General features: G+C 53.2%; 1 protein-coding gene across 5 annotated transcripts in view; it reads right to left on the bottom strand.

Moving 5' to 3' along the window:
- Positions 1 to 4,334: 4,334 nt before the first annotated feature.
- The window catches only part of FAM178B (family with sequence similarity 178 member B), a 113,625-nt gene continuing 97,932 nt past the window's right edge, over positions 4,335 to 20,027 (bottom strand). For 3 of the 5 annotated variants that reach the window (XM_049651405.1, XM_049651406.1, XM_049651407.1), the window contains 3 exons: positions 7,007 to 7,084; positions 6,316 to 6,468; positions 4,335 to 4,706 (listed from right to left, as the gene is read on the bottom strand). In XM_049651405.1, coding sequence (XP_049507362.1) covers positions 4,677 to 4,706; positions 6,316 to 6,468; positions 7,007 to 7,084 — 261 coding nt within the window. In that variant the 3' untranslated portion in view covers positions 4,335 to 4,676. Of the gene's footprint in view, positions 4,707 to 5,943; positions 6,469 to 7,006; positions 7,085 to 20,027 lie in introns of those variants that run through there. The other 2 variants (XM_049651404.1, XM_049651408.1) reach the window with 2 other exon arrangements.

Here is a 20,027-nt window from a genome sequence, read left to right as displayed (position 1 = left end):
AGTCAGACTGCAACGGGTCTTACCAGCCAGGATGACCCACTCATCTCCCGCGAGTCTGCCCCTTGTTTTTCATGCTCCACACAGAGGGGCAGCAGCACCCTTACCCAGCTCCCGGTGAAGACAACCCTCCACTCCTGTTGCACAGAGCCTACCCCCAAGAAATGACTCCTTCTGATGCCACTGGGTGACTGAATAACAAGTGACATGAGCCCTGGTTTTCAGATGAAAGCGGCTGAGGGGAGCCGCGCTGGAGAACCAACCACCACCTTTAGAACAGCCTGCCTCTGCCCACACTGGCTCCTAGAAGTCACTTGTAGCTCTGGCCTCGGTGCTGGGGTGGACCTTGCCAGCTGGTTCTCGTAGCTGGGCAGGTGGACAAACTCCAGGGAGGCCGGCCCACCGGCACCCAGACACAGATGCCTCCTCTTGGCTAAGGGCAAATGACAGAGGTAGAGTCTGGAGCCCCGAGGCTCTGGTGGTAACTTTAAGCGGGTGCAGTCCTGGAGGGGAGGAACACTAGGGCCCCGTCAGCAGATCTGGATTATAAATCAGTCCCGACAGGAGCTTTTGTTCTGAGTTAAAACTTGGCATCTGAAAGTGGAGACCAGAAGAGTAGTGGAGATAATTGGGAAAAGCAGCCCAGTTTGGATTCAGTAACAATCGGGTCTTTGCTGGTACACATAAAGGCCCCTTCTCCCGCACTGGCCAAAGCCACATTTCACAGCTCCTTTCCACCAGAAAAAAAGCTGTGATCTTGGAGATGGCTGAAGATAGAGGGCAAGCCAGTTAACAATTAGCATGGGGTGGGCAGGGAAGGCGCTGTGCTTCAGCTGGCAGGGAGGAAGGTGTGTAGGACTCATCCAGGTTAGACCCTGGGTCTATTTGTAAGTGGAAGTAAACTGATATGCAAATACACCTTACATTTGTTCTGTGCTTTAGACTTTGCAATCTGCCTTCACATACATTTCCTCACATCATCCTCATGGCCACTCTTTAAAAGATAGGTATTGTTTCTCCGACTGTATAGATAAAAGGAGTCTTAGAAGGGTTAAGCAACCTGCTTAAAGTCACGTTGATAATGTTGATAATTAGCAAGGTCAGAATGTCAAATCAGGTCTCGGGATTCCCAATTCTGTCTTTCCACCAAGTCAGAGTGTATCCAGACAACTTTTAAGCCCCAGTGTATTCCCTGCTGTTTTTCCTCACCTCCACTCCCACCCCCACCAGGCAGAGACTTGAGCTCCTGGCTCCACCTGCAAAATGGCCCCAGTGGAAAGTTTCAAAAGGTGGTTTGGTTTCACTGGCAGGGACAGTCTTCTGTGCCTTATGGCAGGCTTTTCTGTTCCTGCTAACAGACTCTGGGAGCCCTTCCCTCCCAAATGCTCCTCAAAGATAAAGCTGCAGCTCCCCCGCTCCCCTCTTCTACCTTCACTCATTTCCTGCTGTGTTCTGTTCATTTCCAGCACTAGCCTTTTCTGTGGGTGGGTGGGCAGAGGATAAAGTTTCCTGCATGACTACTTGCTCATGATTCATACTTATTAATAAAAGCACAACTGGTCAAAAATGAGGATTCCTGGGTTTTAAATTAAGAAAAAAAAATACACTAAAAAAAAAAAAAAAAGAGAAAGAAAAGGCTCCCGTACCTATCCTGTCTCCCTAGGGCCTGTCTGGCATATTCTTTTTAAGGAACCCACCCACCCTTCAGGCCTTGGCCTTGACAGACCCTCCTGCTCACCTGCTTGTGGCCAAGTCAAGGAAAGGCACAGATATGCTAAATGCCTTCTGAGGTTCTCTAAGGATCCACTGGCAGCTCAGCGCAGGCCAGTCCCTACAGATGGGCCCTGGAAGCTTTTTTTTTTTTTTTAAGTTTTATTTTTATTTATTTTGAGAGAGCACAAGCAAGGGAGGGAGGGGGGGGGGGAGAGAGAATCCCAAGCAGGCTCTGCACTGCCAGCACAGAGTCCAACCTGGGGCTTGAACCCATGAACTGTGAGATCATGGCTTGATCTAAAGTCAGGCGCTTAACTGACTGAACCACCCAGGCGCCCTGGGCCCAGGAGTCTTATCTGAACAGCAAGCCCCCTCTTTTTCCTCCACATGTTGGTCATGTGCCATGGTGTCCCTCATTTGGGTTCTTTACCCCTAGCTCTCATGAGGCAGTTTTTGGACGGGGGAATGGAGCCCAGGGTTCACCCTGGGGTTCTTCAGTCAGCACTGCCTTGCCAAGTTCCAATGGATGCAGGAACTGTTGTCATCCCACAGAAGGGGAAATGAGAAAGCCTGGGTGAGCTACCCTTTGGGGATCTTTCTGAGGGCTTGGGGACTGAGGTGAGTGGGGACATAGGAAAAGGACTTCCTCTTTCTACTTCCTCCTAAAGGAGAGTTATCAAAGCTGTCCACCTGGGAAGCCTTTCCCTTCCCAGCCCCTCCCTGCCACCATCACCAAGAGGAAGCAGGAAAACATCCGTCATCACAGCCCCGGATGCTGCTTTTCCAGTGGCTTCAATCAGGATATCCCTCAGCCTTTTCCCAGGGGCTTAGAGATCTGGAAAGGGCAAGCAGTGAAGTTGCCAGCACCACTGTGGAATTCTTGGCCTAGAGGAGATTGAGTCTCTAACTGGTCCCGGGCCCGTTTGAGAAGATGTGGTCAGCTCCCAGCCAGTTCCAGAGAGGGCCTGTTACATGTCCCAGGGAATATCAGACGCCCTTGGGTGATCTCGAAGTGCACCCCTCTGCTCAGGTTACAGCTAGGTCTCTGGAGGAACTGAGTACTCACCAACACCTCCTTTCTCCTTGGTATCTATTTCCCTCTTGGGGATGAGTGTGTTTGGGGAGCAGGGGAGGAGGGGTCAGTGCACAAGAATCAGGATTGGGGAGAAGGGCTCCAGATGTCTATGCTGATGGACAGCACCATCTTTTTCTCATAGCCACATAGAGGCGGCTTCAAGAACTGGAAACTCCCCTGTTCAGCCTCTCGGGCCTCTCTACTCCCTCTCTGCCCTTGGCAGTGAGAACAAAGAGGGGAAATTTCAAAGGTGATTTCCAGGTTTCCAGAGCAAACTGAAGAGCTGAGGATTAACTGTCAGGATGTGCAGTGTCAGAAGCAGGGGCAGCCCTGAGGGAGGTGAAGGAGGTTGGCTCACCAGAGCCTTTGCTCTTTTATCAGAGGATCTCAGGCCTACCTGATGCCGCTGGGGCCTCAGTGGTGCTCCGGCCAGGAGGGCCTGTGATGCAGCCAGGAACAGAAACCAGAACTCTCAGTCGAGTCACCCTGGGCATCCAAGTCACCCTGGCCAAGGACTTCTTCCACCTCTCACCTGGCAAAGGGAACATGGCAGGGAGATTACCCAGAACTCTGCCCTCTGAATTATAGATGCCCCCAGCTCCCAGCATTCTGGGCACCCAGCAAGGGAGGCAGCCATGTCTAAAACAGGCCCAGGAAGTGATGGGCTACCCTTTAGGTCTGCAAATTAAGCCACTTGGCCTGAAGGTGCTTTATTTTGAGGGGAGTCTCTCTCCTGGTTAGCCTGACTTACCCTGACCCCTGTGGCATGAAAGATCAAAGGAAAGGGGCACATAAACAGAGAAAGTCGTAAGCACCAGCCATGGTGAAGCTCCACCGGCAGACACTCGGGTTGAGCTGAGGCGTGGGCACAGGCCATCCTCTACTACTTCCACCTTTCATGGATGGCCCTTGCAACACCCCCTTCCAACCGAGAGTCAGGAGGAGCCTGAGACAGAGAATGGGGATACCCAGGGCCTTCCCGGCAGTGGGGGCAGGGCACAGGGCCCACTTACTTCTCAAGGGGGGGCAGGTCAAAGACAGCCAGCACTTCACTAACAATCAAGGCCCACAAAACTGATCTTGGGTAAAGCTGAGGGAAAGCAATAGCAGTATCCAGAACGGTCTTTTGGCTCTGCCACCAACCCCCCCACCCCCCCCGCTAGCCCCCCACCCCGACTTCTAAGTCTGGGGAGTTGATTCCAGAACTCAACAATAAACTGAATTAAGAGTAATTACAACCCTGACCCACCATTTCACTCTGTGTATCCTCCCCAGCAGGGTGGGGGTGGGGTAGTCCCAGACTGGGTCCAAAAAATGTTACCCATCCCTGCTCCCTGGGTTTCTGACAGCTCTTGGGGCCATAGGAATAACTGCTCCTCCCTCAAGATTTACAAACAGCCCTCTGGGGCAGGGGGCGGGGCCTAGGAAGACCCAGTCACATGACTGTCCGAGGTGGGAACTCAGCACAGCAAATCAGAGATGTCAGGAAACTGGACACTGGGCAAGAGCCCTCAGGATAGGGATTGAAGGAAATCTTTTAAACCACCGATGCTGAAATAAGACTTTAGTGTGCACAAAGAAAGCTCACATTAGTGACGGAGAGAGGAAGGAGGGTGGGAGGGCCCAGGAGGCCCTGGGAAACCCGAGTGTGGAGACAAAGGCCTTGGGGCATAGGAGATGGCTGGGAGGGAAGGAGAGCGGAGGGGTGGGCCAGGCAGGCAGAGGCCATATCCGTTGCCTGGTGGGGGTCAGGGGCTGTGTGGAGGCAGGCTCTTGCTTCACCACACTGGTCCTCCTCTCGCCTCTGTTGTTCTTAGCTTCCTCCTGTTCCCTGAGCCCTGTTCGCTTCCTGCCAGAGCCAAGAGCCTAGGGCCGGCCCTGCCCTGCTCCTTTAGTCTTTCCAGGGGCTGAAGTACTGGGCCTGTGGCAAGGAGAAAAACAGAGTGTGATGGCCCTGGCCCAGGTGGTGCCCACCGTCTTGCTGCTCCGACTCTTCAGCAGCAACATTCACTGCAGGCTCCTCGTGTCACATGCTGAACTACAAAAGTCCTGTGGCTCCCAGTCCAGGGGAGAACACGGCAGGTCAACAGGCCACTTGACCACAGCACATGAGTGCTCTGTCTGGGTTCCCTCTACTCCTGGCTCGAAGGCCCAGGGCAGTGTGAAAGGAAAGTGGGGCCGGCCTCTTGACTTTGCCAGGCCACGAATCACTTCTTCTTTTCATGACAAACATGCTTTTCCCCACCAGAGACTAGTGTGATCCAGTTCCTTGGGGATTGAGGGTGAGGTTTGCTCTCCAGCTTTCTCAGAGACTTGTGAAATCTGAGACCCAAGCCACAGCCTGTGGCCAATGTGTCAGACCCAAGTCAGAGGTTACAGGAGGAAGGACAAACAGAGAAGTCAGAGCACAGGCAAGTTGGGAGCCCAGGAGCATTGGGAGGATGGGTGGAGAGATTCTCACCAGACCCAGCCTGTCTCCATCAAGGGCTGGGGGCTAGGGGAGGGAAGAGTTCCTGAGCCAGCCGGTGCTGCCTGTCAGAGGGACAGAGGCCAGAAGAGAGGCTGCCAGAGCAGGGGTTGGGCTGTGCTTAAGTCTGCAGGCTCAGGAGTCAGGCTGGATCTGTGCCTTGGTTCTGACATTTACACGCCGCCTGCTGCCTGTGTGATGGGGCAAGCTATTTAACCTCTCAGTGACTCTGGTTAGCTTGCTCATCTGTAAAATGGGATCATAACAATACCTGTCTCATGGGGTTATCTGGATTCATAGAGAAAAGAGTCTTAGTTCAGTAAGTAGTACCTATGACTATTATTACCTAGAGAACTTGAGAAAATCAGGGGTGTGGATGTTGTTGCTACAGAAATTGGAGAGACCAGGGCAGACTGAGAGGGTCCCTTTCAGCAGAGTAGGAGGCCAGCCTCAGGCCTGCAGAACAAGTGGGAAGAGGGTAGACAGTTGGGTCCTCTGGTGCCCCTTCCTGGCCCTGCTCACTGCTACTCCTGGCCCAGGCTCTACCCTCTTTAGGGTGAAGTTTTTCTTTGCATTTGCCCAGGAATTGGGCTCTCTGTTTCTCCCTCACTATACCCCCACACTGGGCATTTGATCCTTTTTTTTTTTTTTTTAAAGTTTATTTATTTCTTTTGAGAGAAAGAGTACATACACACACACACACACGTGGGGAATGGCAGAGAGAGAGGGCGGGGAGAGAGAACCCCAAGCAGGCTCCTCCTCAATGTCCGCTCAGAGTCTGCCTCAGGGCTCAGAACCAAGGAGATCTGACCTGAGCCGAAATCAAGAGTCCCCATGCTTAACTGCTAAACCGACTGAGCCACCCAGGCGCCCCAGGGCATTTGATTCTTGATAAGAAAGATGAAGGTCCTCCAAGGCAGCTCCACACCCCATGCTGCCTTCTCCACCCATCTGCCAGTCAGGAGCTCAGGAGTTGCAGTGGGGGTTGGCATGCTGCTGGCTCTGGGCAGCCCACCTGACCACTTCCTTCCCCTCCTAAGCGGGGGGCTTGAGGGGGCACCACCTGGGGTTGGCAGTGAGTCAGGAGTTCCTGCCAGCGGACGTAGGTCTGGGCCGCCAGGTCCTTGAGTCTGGTCCGGTGCATGGCGTGGGGGCTCTCCCGGATATGGGTGTTGATGTGGCGGTCCAACTGCATGCACAGCAGCTGCAGCTCTCCCTGCAGGGGTGGGGTGTTCATGGGGGAGGGTGTGGCATGGGCCAGGCCCATCCGTAGTAGGGAAGGAGGGAGAATGAAGTCAGAGAAAGGGAGGGATAGATTTTTTTTTTTTTAATATATGTTTTATGTTTATTTACTTATTTTTGAGAGGAAGAGAGAGTAGAGGGAGGGGCAGAGAGAGAAAAAGAATCCTAAGCAGGCTTCCATGCTCAGCGAGGAGCCTGATGCGGGGCTTGATATCATGACCATGAGATCATGACCTGAGCAGATATCAAGAGCCAGATGCCCAACTGACTGAGCCACCTAGACACTCCGAGAGGGACAAATCTGAATGACTGCCCAGAAGTAGGGTAGGAAAGGGAGGAGAGGAATAGGGCAGCTGCTGGGGGCTCGGGTCAGTATCCATTAGCAATGCCTCATGGGACACTGGGAGAAGGAAGGAACCTGGCTCCCCTAGACCCACTTCTTTCTCAGCCTCCCACTCTTTGCAGCTCCTGACAGTGGGCTGGCCTCCACCTTAGCCTCTTGGATAACTCACCCACTGGTCTGGAGTAATGTCCTGGCAGCTGACCACCACCCCGGCCAGTGTCAGAAGGCTGTGGCACAGGTAGCAGACCTGGGAAGAACAGAGAGAGACAGGCTTCCCTAACTCCGTCCCCTCCAGACTCCTTGTTCTCAGGCCCAGCGGCCAAGGACAGGGACTCAGCCCACCACTGGGCTTCCACCGACAGTTTCCAAGGAGGTGTCTCTAAGGAGGGCTATAGACCCACTCACTCAGAACTCTTCCTCTGATGAATGACTATCCTCCCTTCATTCAGAAAAAGGAGAAATCTAATCTCTGCCATCTAGAAACCCATAAGGTCACGCAGCCCTGTCCCGGGAGCCCAGCATGCTAGGGACCTGTCCACTCTGACCTCTGCCTGGTATCTGTGGTCCTGCTCTGTTCCCTGAGGCACCCACCCATGCCAGATGCCACTATTTCTATGTGAGGACATGGCCCCTGGGTGTCCAGTCTGTCCCTCAGCAGGACACCACTTGCACAGACAGACGTGGAACCCTGTCTGGACAGTCAAACCATGTCGACCTGAAGAGGCAAATGAAGAGAAGAGAGGCAAATGGGAGACAGCTTTGGTTTAGCATCTGCACACTTTATCCTCCAACTCATATCCTTGCTCTTGCCCCCTGGACACTTGGGAGGCGGGATGTGCACACAGAACAAAGGCCAATTCCATCAGATCAGGGAATGGTTTGATTCCTGGATGCCCCTGGACTCTGTCACTGCCCATTCACTTATGGGACGTTCATCTGCTGTGCAGACCAAGTGAGGTGTAGGGAGGACCCTCAAAGACAGGTGTGGCTTCTGACCTGAAACACAGCCTGCTCCTGGTGCTCTGAACTCCTCTCTGTGGGCACTCCCCTCCTGCACTCAGAGGTGCCTGTTGCCTTGTCCCCTTTAGACTCCTATGTCTAAGATAGGGAGGGTGGCAGGAAACAACCCCACCGTTGTGACCGTGGCCGATAACTAGCTCTGAGGCTGAGCTGGGATGGGAGAGGCGAGCTCCAGAGACAGCCAGCAGGGTTTAAGCATGGTGATAACAGGGCTAGAGCTTAGAACCAGCCCAAGCCTCCCCTGTGCCCCCACTTTCTCTGCCTATACCGTCCTCCTCTCTTAGAGTATCTGGAGATGCCCCAGAAATAGCAGTGGCCACTCTGCACAGACCCAGTAGCCTCCTTAGGGCAGAAGCCAGAACCACTTTTGAGGGCACCAGACCTGATACTATGGAGTATCGTCTTGTTGAACTCAAATACTACTCTGCAAAATCCTGAGAAGGGAAGCCACCTACCCCCACCCTGGACCCAGCCTGCTCTTCAGCGTGACAGCTGAGGCCCACAGGTGGTGTGACCCCACGGTCTGGCCAGGTTGGGCGACACCACACCCCGCAGGCAGGGAGAAGACGCAGTGGGGAAAGCCAAGGGGAGCGCCGGTGTGCCTTCCGGGCAGTGCTGCCCCAGGTTGGGCAAGATCCAGTTTCTGAGCCAGCTGCTCCTGTCAGGTCCTGCAGCTGCCCGTACCCGAATCCCCCAGCTGGGCTGGAGTGTCAGTGAGCTGGCTCGCTGGCAAGCTGCTCCTTCCCCCAAGCTCCCCTTCCCCAGCCTGTCCTGGCCTTAAGAAGGTCCACAGCATTCAGAACATTCAGAACCCTAACGCCTCAGTCCTCGCAAAAAGCTCAGGCCGCCCCCACTGCCCCCATAAAGCAGGCACAAGTCTGTATGCCAGACACTGTGCCTTGACTAAGACACAGCCACAAACACTTAGACATTAGAAAAAGATACTTCAGAGGCACCCGGGTGGCTCAGTTGGTTAAGCATCTGACTTCGGTTCAGGTTATGATCTCCTGGTCTGTGGGCTCAAGCCCTGTGTTGACCTCTGTGCTGACACCTCTGAGCCTGGAGTCTGCTTTCCATTCTGTATCTCCCTCTCTCTCTGCCCCTCCCCCCCCCTCTCAAAAATAAAAAAACATTAAAAAGAAAAGAAAAGAAAAAGATACTCCAGGAAGGCAATCATTTGGTCAACAAATACTAAATCTTAGCTTCCCCATGGACCAAAAGAAGAAAGTGTCCTTCTAGGTTTTTTTGGTGGGGGAGGGGGTGATATGCAGCTCAGAAGGCTTCAGGGAGGAAGTGACTAAGCTAGGCCAGGCCTCAAAGGAACAGCAGGATCTGAGGTGAAGATGGCCCTGTTAAGGGTGGTGGCTGGGCTAAGATTACAACACCAGACAGATCCTAGGGCTGATGCAAGAAACAGAGGCAGGGCACATTGGGGGACTGACCATCAGGTGGCTGGCTGGGCTGCAGCAGGGGGGATGGAGGGAACATCCTGAGGACAGGGCTGGCCCCAGACAGCCTAGACAGTGAGCAGTGGAGGCCATTCGAGGCTCTTGAGCAGAGAGGTTGGGTTGTGGGAACAGATGGCCCCCAACCCCACCAGGGAAGGAGGCACCAGAATCAGTTTTGATGGAATTCACTAGAGTGAAAATGTGGCTCTCTCTGACAGGATTATAGGATGTGAGAAATAAGTCCACCAACCCAATCAAAAGAGGAAGAGAGGAATGTGGAGACTTGGAGCACAGTGAAGTGAGGCTTTAATCAACGTTCTTGCAAGAGCGAGTGTTTGATGGACAGGCACACTCAGGGCAGTTACAGCAGACAATTCATCTCCTAGCGTGCAAGTGCCTCCCCTGGTTGCTCATTGGCTGAGTACTACAGAGGTTACAGCCTTACCCGGATGTCACCTATGCTCGTGTAAGGCACAAAGTAGTCTGATTGGAACAAATGTATGTTCCTTGAGGTGATGCAGAGACTTTCAGTCCCTCTTCTCTTTGTTCCCTGGAGCATGTTCATTGCAAAGCCCGTGAAAATAAGCCTGCAAAATGGAGAGGGGAATAACCTGAAAGTGTCTAAGGGTTTGAGACTCCATTGTTGGAGGGTTGGCGGCAGCCGGGGGGGGGGGGGGGGGGTTCGTACATATTTCCAATAGGTTGTAAACCTACTGTTAACCAGACAGCACAGCTTTTATTTGGTATTTCTGAAAATGAATCATCTCCCTTACTTCTCACATAGGACACCCTTTATCTTTTCTTTTCTAGGGTTATTTTTCTACAATGTGGGTGCTTTATTCGGATAACCCAAATACAATTAAAGTTTTTAAAAATTAATTTTAAAGAAGACAATACCAGTTATTATTGATTGAGCCTATTGGATTTAGGGTAGGTGTGGGGGCAAGGGAGAAAGACATGACCCTGAAAAAGAGCAGTGCTCTTAGCACGGGGGCCCCTCTTTGAGAGGGCACTGAACAAGCTGCTAGTGAGAGATGGTAGGAGTTGCCAAGAAAATATCCAAGGGCCACAGAGCCATGGGTTGGTCAGAGGAAGGCCTGGAAAGACGCCTATCTGAGTGATCTTTGCATTTCAGAGGCCCCTGTGCTGTGTACAAAGCCCTGGGCTAAAAGGGATCTTGGAGACACTCTGGAATTGGTACAGAGGCCAGTCTCTGTCCCTGGAGGTTTCAGGCAATCTTGCTCCCCCTCATCCCCCCCCCACCCCCCCCCAAAGAATCTATCTTCTGGGAGGGAGGCGGGGTGAGGGTGGGTCCAGGATCTGAGGAATGCCCTGGAGGAAAGTCTGTGCTGTGGGGGATTTACTGAGAGAAAAAACTGCTTGGGACTAAGTGTGTGTGGGTTTCACAACTTGATTCTTAGGCTGATTCCCATAATTGAATCTAGAGGGAAAATCCCAGGAAAACTATTCTGAATGTGTGTTTGGGGGGGGGGGGGTGGCGAATAACAAGAAGGAAATGGTAGTCCTGAAGATAGGACCCTGTTTACCACATTTTATAAGCTGATTTCCCAAATCAGGAAGAAAACCTTGCCCACTAGCTGCAAGGAGGGCTGAGTGCATATCTTCCTTACACTTAGGGGTGATCCCTTGAGGGGAGGCCCTTCAAGGAAGACTTTGATCCAACGTAAGGGGAGGTGATTCAACGGGTGCACAGAAATCACCACAAAGACAGTAGTTTTTATAGTTGTACTTTTGGGAAAGAAAGGTTTCATACTGCATGGGAAGCATCCAGCCCATCTGGTCCTCTCCCTTTCCTGAGACACCCCCCCCACCTCCGCCGTGACCCCGGCATTGAGGAGAGGTAAGAGACAAAAAGAGCTCATCTAGAAAAAGGGAAAAGGAAAAAAGGTGGCACTGAGAGCATGCATAGCTTCTTCTGAACCCCACCCTTCCCAGACTCTTCTCCCTTGCTCCGTTTTGTGAAGGTTCCAGGAGCAGACATTAGCAGAAACTGGGGCTCTGGCTAGGAGGGGGCTGCACCTGAGCCTCCTTCCTCTGAGAGGCAGGCCCTGGGCACCAGCAGAGGTGGGGAGGGCAGGCCATTCTCTGGAGGACACAGAGTAAACAGCCAGGTGTGGGAGTTACGTTTCCTGCTCCAGTCACACCGTGGCCAGCTCCTGAACTTAGCAAGCCTGTTCCTGTCCTGGCTGGCACCACGGAGACATGGGGCTGTCTTCCCTTTCAAGACACAGGGAAGGGAAGTTGGGCCTGGGCCATGCAGCAGCTGGGCTGGTACACGGAGACGCCAAGGCCCCCTGCCTTCTCCCATTTCCTCCACAGCTGGAAACGCAAGGTGGCCCTTTCCTCAGCCTGAGGCACTTCCAAGTCCCTTAGTGTGTGTGTGTGTGTGTGTGTGTGTGTGTGTGTGTGTCTGGAGGGGGTAGAAGTCAGTGTGGCTTCAGGGTTAAAGGGCAGTGCAGAGACACTCCTTGGGGTGGGGGTGGGAGGTGCTATGCTTCTCCAGCCTTCAGGATGTGGTCTGAAGAATGGGCCCTCACCAGCTCAGGTGGCACAGCTCCTCCCCCACTGGGTGTCAGTGGAGGCTGGGAAGTCCCTATGGAAAATGGAGCCTAGGGAAACCTCAGTCAGCAAGTTGGGGAAAGGCAGAGTCTGAGGGTAAGGAGTGGGACGTGCCTGAACCCAATGTGGACAAGACGAGACTGTCCCCTGCCAGTGAGGCCTTTAGCTTTCATTTTCTGGGTCTCTCTCCAGAGTCAGGCGGGCCAACTTTTCTGGGAAGTTCTGTGCTGTGCAGTATGCCTCCTTCCTGGCTCTAGAGCCTGAAGGAGGGCCCTGCCCTCCCCCTGGGGAAGGAGGACAAGGATGAGGGATAGGGCCTGTCACCCTCCCAGGAGGAGGGGAAGGCCAAATTCTCCTTTATCTGGTCCAGCTAGTTTTGACCCCGGGAACCACCAGCCAAGTCTCCATTTGTAGCACTTTCGTCACAAGACAAAAGGAAAAAAGGGTGAACATTTCCCAGGAATTTCATCCTTTAGAAAATTCCCCTCCAGCTAATGCCAAGGAGCAGGCTGTGGCCTGGGTTATTTACACAAAAAATGGGCAGAAAGGAGGCAGAGGATCTCCCAGGAAGCCACTCGCTCTGGCCAGAACATTACGGTTTCTTCCACCTCCAGTCATGACCAAAGATCCAGGCTTACCCTAGGCAAGTCTCCAAACCAAGCCCTCTCTCTGGGGGCTGCCAGGCCGGGTGGGCATCCTGTGGGAGCAGGTCCAGCCAGGCTCTGGGGCAGCTGCCTGGGGTGCTGGGGTTGGGGCGGTGGGGAACAAAGGCCGACTCAGGAACACCTGCTGAGGAAAACCAAGACTAACCCAAAGGACATGGCCTCCCCTGCCTGGCTGCTAGGGCCAAGGGGGCTCCTGCTCAGGAAGCTGGCCCTGAATGCCTACAGGTACCAGCTCCCTGCCTGGGATGCCAGGAGCCCAGAGTAGCCTCCTTTGCTATCTCCTCTCTATGCTCACAGGACCTGCATTCAACCACAACCTGCCTAGGCTGCTCTCAGCTCTGTCCAGAGGGCCTGACGATGGACCCCAGGGGGAGAATTCTGCACAGGTCCCATCATTGCCACACGTGGGTCCACTCACGGCTTTTGCTCGGCTGGAGACAGATGCACCCACACATGATGAAGGTCTAGAACTAAGCTAGTCTGGGAAAGACTGAAGCAGCACTGGTCTGCCATGGCACAATTCAGACCCAAGGCTAGAGCTGGGCCTCCACCAATTCTCTTTTCTTTTTTTCTTTTTGAAATTAAATTGAAACCTACAGCACCACTTCACAGTGCCCTGACCCAGCAGGGCTCCCAGAGAGGCCTGATGGTTCTCATTTTGAGCAGATGTGGAAGCTGAGCTTGGAGAGGTCCCCCAACTGCATAACCATCTCCAGTAAGGGTTAGGTCTGAAGCAGATGTCTGTACTCTCTCCCTAAGGCTGAACAAGCTCTATGTGTGTTTTCCATAAAGGGGACTTAACACTGAAGACACCTCCTTTCAGAAAGAACAGGCTCCCTTTGCACTGCACAGCAGGGGCCTAAGGGCCTGATAGTGGAAGGACAGGGAGAAGACGAGGCTGTACCCCCAGACAGGGAGCAGGGCCCAAGCTTGAGCCCCAAGGGCATGGTCCAGGTACCTTACCACAGGATGGGCAAATAACAACAACAATAATTAGTAATGACTAATCCTGAGGTAGGGCCACTTGCAGGCCCCAGGCCAAGAGCCTTAGCCTGGTGAGAGAGCCAAACCTTGTCCAGCTGGTATGTCCACTAGAACACAAGATGAGAGGGGATGCATTTTTCTAGGTGAGCCCCATCGGGACAGGTCCTGGAGTATAGCACTTGCCATCACCTCTAGGATGCTATTTCTTCCCTGTGCCCACAAGCAAAGCACATGACATATTCCCCTTGCTCATGCTGCTACTGCTCCAAGGTTACTCCCTGACCTCGGCTTGGGGCCGGCACTAAAGCAGCAAGCAGAGGACTGTGCTCAACGGAAAGCTGAGTTTGGAAGAGAGTCTGACCAGGACAGGTCATGGGTCATAAGTCCTAGCAAGAAGGAAATGACAAGGATGCATGACTGTTAATTAGGAAATGAGACAGTGCCACAAGGTCTCTTTGCTGCCAAGGGTCTCTGAAGGCACAGAGCTGAGAGGCCCGAGAGCAGAAGCAAAAGGCAGGGCTCCTGCCACACTTACCCTCTGGGCTTACAAGGCTAGACAGTTGGTTCTGTAAATGGAGGTGCCGGTGTAGGCACGGGGGTGGGTGGAGCCCAAACGTGGAGCAAAGATGAGGCCAACTGAGGGTGACAGGAGACAGGCTGGCAGAGTTTGGCTAGGAACCGGACTTCTGGCTCAGCTGTGGGGAATAGCCACTGCCTGGAAAGTTGCTCTCAGGTCCCAGCTGGATGGATGGGCAGGCAGTGTCCACGGAGACTGCTGAAGGATCCCAGAGGCCCAGCATGTGCCCATCTGCTCAGATTCCTCAGAAGACGGGCCCCTTAACTGGACTTCTGGCTGCTCAGAGAAAATACTCATACTTCTCTCTGCCCAGGGTCAGAGACTCAAGACCCAGAGACTCAAGACCCTAAACCTAAGACAGATAGAGGGATTCTCTTTTAAGCTTTATCCCAAACTGGACCCTGAGCAGCCTTGGCCTCTGCTCCCGGTACTGAGGATAAGGAGGGACACGGGAGGCCCTGGCACAGTGGAGTTGGGGTAGGAAAGAGATGGAGTTGGGACAAAAGCAGGAAGACTAGGGGCTTTTAATTCCTGTGGATCTGCTACAGGGAGGTTATCTCAGAGCATCTGACCCATTCCTGTGTCTGCTGGTGGGAGGAATAAGGGGCTGCAAGCAAACCTTTGCTAGAGTGCTCCCACCCAGCCCACCCTTCCTTTCTGGCTTCCTGCTGGCCGTGGGGGGTAGGGGAGATGACAAGTGGGGATTGGCTGGCTCTTCCTGCTCCTCCGGCTGGGATGAGAGACCCTGACCCCAGGGGGATGTGGACCGGAAACCCAGCTCTGCTGACTACCCAGAGAGGGACAAGATTCTCAGTGCAAACGTTTGAGAATTTAGGGCTGGCCATGCGCATGCACATCAGTATGTGGGTGCCAGTGTTGGAGGGAGCCACTGAAACCATCCAGGGTGCGGGCATGGGCATCTTTCAGGGGCTGGAGAGGCTGCAGAGAGTACTGGCCTCTTCAAAAGCCATTTCCTCAAAAGCTTCTTCTCTTTCTTATCTTTCTCTTTCACTCACTGAAGTGGTGAGCTCACCTGGTGTGCTGACATGGGAAGAACCTAGAAAGCACTATTCTTATACTTGCCAGGGATACTGGAGAGTAGGGCCATTGCCCATGGCTGCAGACCAGGCCATGGGCATCTAAAGTTTTGGGGTACTCAGGATCCTGCTCTCTCCTTTATCAGAGTGTCCCAGTCTCCCATTCCCTACGGTGGTGATGACTTCAGCCCTGACTCCAGGGGAAGACATGTGACCCGGGCCTGCCAATCACTATATGCCTGGCTATATGACTGGCTTACAGATGAGCACATGACCCAATCCAAGCCACTGAGACTCAACTCTGGGATTCTAGACAGAATTTCTTTCCCCCTGGATAGGGCTGCTGAGGGAAGGACAGAAGCCTGGAGTTTCTCAGGGTCAGCAGGGAAGGCCTGCCTTGGAATGCACCAAAGGGGCAGAGCTGAGAGATGTAGAGAACAACACTGAAGTTTCATGACTCTGCTCAACTCCCAGTCCGGCTGAGCCCAATGAGCTGTTCCAGGACCTTCCAGGATGTGTGTCTGTGTTTCTGTAACTACAAAGTCCTGGCAAAGTCATGGGAGAAGGGACAAAAAAGGCAGTGAGCAGAAGAGCAGTTGAGAAGGCCATGGCCTGCCTGGAAACTGCTATTCCAACTGAGAAAGTGAGTGAGGGACTTTACACATCTTTCCTCGTCCCCCTTAGCTGCCTGGTGGGAGCTGAGCCCAGGCTGCTCAGTGCAGCACTTATAAGGCAATGTTCCTTGGAAGGTACAGCCCAGGAGGAGAGGCCGGTGTGTGGGGCTGGATGCAGGTGAGGTGGGAAGGGTCCCTCCCACAGGGCTGCACCTGCTAGGGCAGCCATTTCAGTAGGAGCAGTGGGACGCAGCTGAGATTGACTCTGGACCGATCCTCACAGGCAACTCTGTTTAGTTGTGTAAAGCAATGTGTGAACAGGCCATGGGTCAAATGAACAGACTGCAATGACCATGGGGATCCAAGGGCAGGGAAGACAGGTCAGGCACTGCCAGGAAGAAGGAACAGCAGGAGCAAAGAAAATGGAGGCTTGACCTCTCACATTTCCCAGGATTTCTGGAAAAGATGTCCCCTGTCTGGAATCAAATGATGTGGTTTGACTTGTAGGAGAAAAGCTGAAGGCATGAAGTAGGGTCTGCTGACAGAGGGGCTGAATGTGATGGGAGAGGCATTCAGGATTGCCTTTTCTTATGTAAGAATGGGAGGAAGACAATCACAGGGTTGTCGAGGAGGACTCTGAGGACTTGAAAGATGAAGAGAAGGAGTAGTGTTGGGCCAGAAGCAGATGAGTCACCTTGCATGGGGTAAGGGCTCTGCCTGAGGGAGGGACCCCCATGGGTCGCAAGAGGACTGGGCCTGGGGCAAGAGCAGGTTCAGAAGCTGCCTGAAGAATCCAAGCCTGCCCTCCCCCCAGTTTTAACTCTGTCGCTTCAAGCCCTGCTCACACACTTGCAAAGAAGCCAGAGTTCCTGGGACCCAAACAAAGCTGGTTTGGGCCTGGGCCCCATGTGGCCTTCAGATGCTCAGAAGTACCCATTCTGAAGAGGCACAGCAGCCTCCTAGGTGGGTGTGACCCGGGACTGATGCTTGGATCACCCCTTTGGGTCAGCTTCCCAGAGGCCATCTCTTTGAGGTTTATTTCAAAAGATGTTTGATGTTCTTCACTTTGGAGGAAGTAAGGAGGAACCAATCACAGACTTGGCAGGGAAGAACTCAGGATTCCTGAATATTTGTTTTCTGTCTTTTTTTTTTTAATTAACTAATTTATTTTGAGAGAGAGAAAGAGAGAAAGTGTGTGTGTGCGTGCATGTGTGTGTGCATGCACACAAGCAGGGGAGGGGCAGAGAGAGAAGGAGAGAGAGAATCCCAAGAAGGCTCCTCACTATCAGCGCAGAACCCAACATGGGGCTTGAACTCATAAACTGTGAGATCATGACCTGAGCAGACACCAAGAGTCAGATGCTTAACTGACTAAGCCACCCAGGTGTCCTATTTTCTGTTTCTTAAAACTAGTTGGTTTCTTCCCAACCCATCTAATCTTGCCCTAACCAAGGTCTCCAGCCCTGTGGGTATGACTCTCCCTAAGGTATAGGGTGAGGGGCAGGAAATAAGGATGGGCTCTTGCAGGTGAGAAGGCGGAGAGTGTGCGGAGAGGGGGAGGCTCCTGTTCCACCTGTGCTTCTGGGTGACCCAGGGTGAGGGGCCTGTGCTCCAGCCAAGACTGAGGGGGTATGAGCCACCAGGGCTTAGCGGCACCCTTTCTGCTCACTCCCCACAACCTCCCAAACCACACCCCAGTCACTCAGGCTGCTCTTGGCAGGGTTACCAACACAGGGACAGGCCAGCTGCCTTTGCAGCAGGAGCAAAAGCAGTAAAACTTGTTTGTCAACTCTACTAACACGAGGGTACACCACAAAGATATAAAAACATGTACACAACACATATGCACACAGACATACATGTATGCACCCAGACACACACACACACACACACACACACACACACACAGGGCAGGCCCACACCCTCTGCAGAAGATGTGCAGAGACCCAGGAGTGAGCTCAAAGGAGTTTGTGGGGGCAGAGCAGAGTTTGTTTACCCCAGAGCATCACTCCAGCTTGGAGCGCTCCCCCGCCCCCGCATAAAATCAACTCTTTACACACACACCTTCTCTAATACACAAACCATCCCCAAGCCTCACAAGCACAGAGCCAGACAGCAAGTGGTGTGCGTGGTGAGGAAGCTGACCGGAGCCACCTGAAGTCCTCAGGCTTGCTTTGGGTGGTGGGGCCTCCTGCAGCTGCCCCCCAGCCCCTGGGGGAGATGGGGACCATCACAGATGCAGAGCCCTCAGTGGGCCCTGCACTGCCTGCCCCACGAGGACACTCATCAGGCTCCATGGAGAACATGCCCAGGAGGACGAGGAGAAAGGAACCCAGTTTCTGGTGCCTCAATGCAGCCCCAACCTGGGACTTCCCTCTTTGTGAACCTCTGTTTTCTTCTCACACAATGACAGTTAACTTCCTCAAAGTTCCCAAATTGAACCAAACTGGGGAAAAACTTATTACCCACTATAAGGATTCTGGTTCTGTAGACCTTCCAAAACTCCAGGGGAAGAATGGAACAACAAAAATTCCTTCACTATAGCAAAGGGCCAGGGGAGAGGTGGAGGAAGGAGGGGGGGGGGGAGAGCAAGAAACAACAAGAAAGTATGGTAAATAGAAACAGAACATACAATGGCAGGTCTAACAAGACCAAAACATCAATAATCTCAATAAACGTGAACAGGCCAACATTCTGAGGTTGGGCAGAATGCAAGTAGACAAAATCTGGCCCAAAATGGTCCATGCAAGTCAGCTAAAAGGAAACTCCTGGTTCTGGGTTAGAAGGCTGAGTGGGTCACTTTGAGGGGACAGCAGCAAATTGCATCCAGTCACATATTTGTCTGCAGAGCAGTCAGAAGGACAGCCTCACCCACAGGGGCCTGGGGTGTGGGGGGAGGGGTGCTGGTCTCTTACTGAACTGGTATCCAAGGACCAAATGGAGGCACTGGGAGGCCAACACTCTGGAGCTGGTTCCTGCATTAAAACATCCTTTCCACCTCTCTCATCTGAATGCCACTGCCTCTTGAGGGGCTGTCTCAGACCCCCATGCCTCACTCTGGCCTAGATGTTTATTCTCCTCTGGGAGAGACCTGCTCAAACCAGGTGAGCACAGGGCCACTAATAACCACCAAGGGGCCAAGCAACCCCTTTATCAAGAGCACTTTAAAAGGCTGGAAGTGTTCTAATCATCTTGTTAGGAAGCAGAAGCCTTTCTTCCTTTTTTTCAGAATCTTATATTCCACACAAGCTCTGCCATGATTTGCTAGGACACTTTGTGCCCTGACCCAGCTAGGACAAACAGCCAGGGCAGAAGCCCTCCTGTGGCCTCCCCTCCAGCCTCCCTGAAGGGTTGCAGCAGGACCATGTTGCTGCTTTTTGTTGTTCTTGGTGGTTAGCTTTCCCAGGCAGGAATCTCACTAGCTTATAATTATGAACAATGTGCCCTGATTGGTTCTCTCATAAGCAGGTAACACTTCTGAAGTCAAGGACCTCCGACAAGAGAAGTGCAGGCTATAAACCCTTGTGGCCTTAATGAAACAAGGACTTTAAGAGACAAGGCGGCTGACAAGCAGAGGCTGGTCAGAGGGCATGCAGAGGGAGGGAGGTTTCGAGAAGCAGGGCAGGAGGGTGGATGGCCATAATGGGGTGGTAGAATAGAGTTCAGGGAGGGGGAGAGAAACTCATGTTGCATTCATTCGTTCATTCATTCACTCATTTAGTGCCAAATATGCCATGCCGAGAAGCCCTGGCTGTGCTCATGGTCTAGCTGGGGAGATCAACAAGTAAAGGGTCAACTGCAAAGCCACAGGATCAGTGAGGAGAGAAAGTCAAGCCCTGGGGCACCAGTCAGCAGCTCTCCCAGCCAGCCACTGGAGGACAGGGCAGGGAGGGGAAGAAGGCTGGGAGCTTCCTAGGAGAGGGAGGAGACTGGGCCAAACACCCACCCCCTCCTTTGTTCCGCTGCAAAGGAGGAGATGGGGAGAACAGGGGGAGGGGAGCCTGGCAGAAGTGTTTATCTGGAGGGCTGGAGGAGGGCAGTCACCCCAGCCTCTCACAGGAAATCTTCCAGACAGGGTGAGCAAGGCCTGGGGGGATGGGGCTCAGCACTGCAGCCCCAAGGGTTAGGAAAGCCCTTTCCTCCAGGTCAGGTTGCCTGGGGCCAAGCTCACTCTGGCCTTAGTTTCCCCACTGTGCTTGGACAGAAGGAAGTCAAAGACTTTGAGCTCTAGGGATGAAAGGCTCAGCCCAGGCACAGACCACCAC

Source organism: Panthera uncia, assembly GCF_023721935.1.
Source record: "Panthera uncia isolate 11264 chromosome A3 unlocalized genomic scaffold, Puncia_PCG_1.0 HiC_scaffold_11, whole genome shotgun sequence".
Taxonomy (NCBI): domain Eukaryota; kingdom Metazoa; phylum Chordata; class Mammalia; order Carnivora; family Felidae; genus Panthera; species Panthera uncia.
The sequence above is the reverse complement of the archived record's forward strand: the minus strand, read 5'-3'. Positions and strand labels throughout refer to the sequence as shown.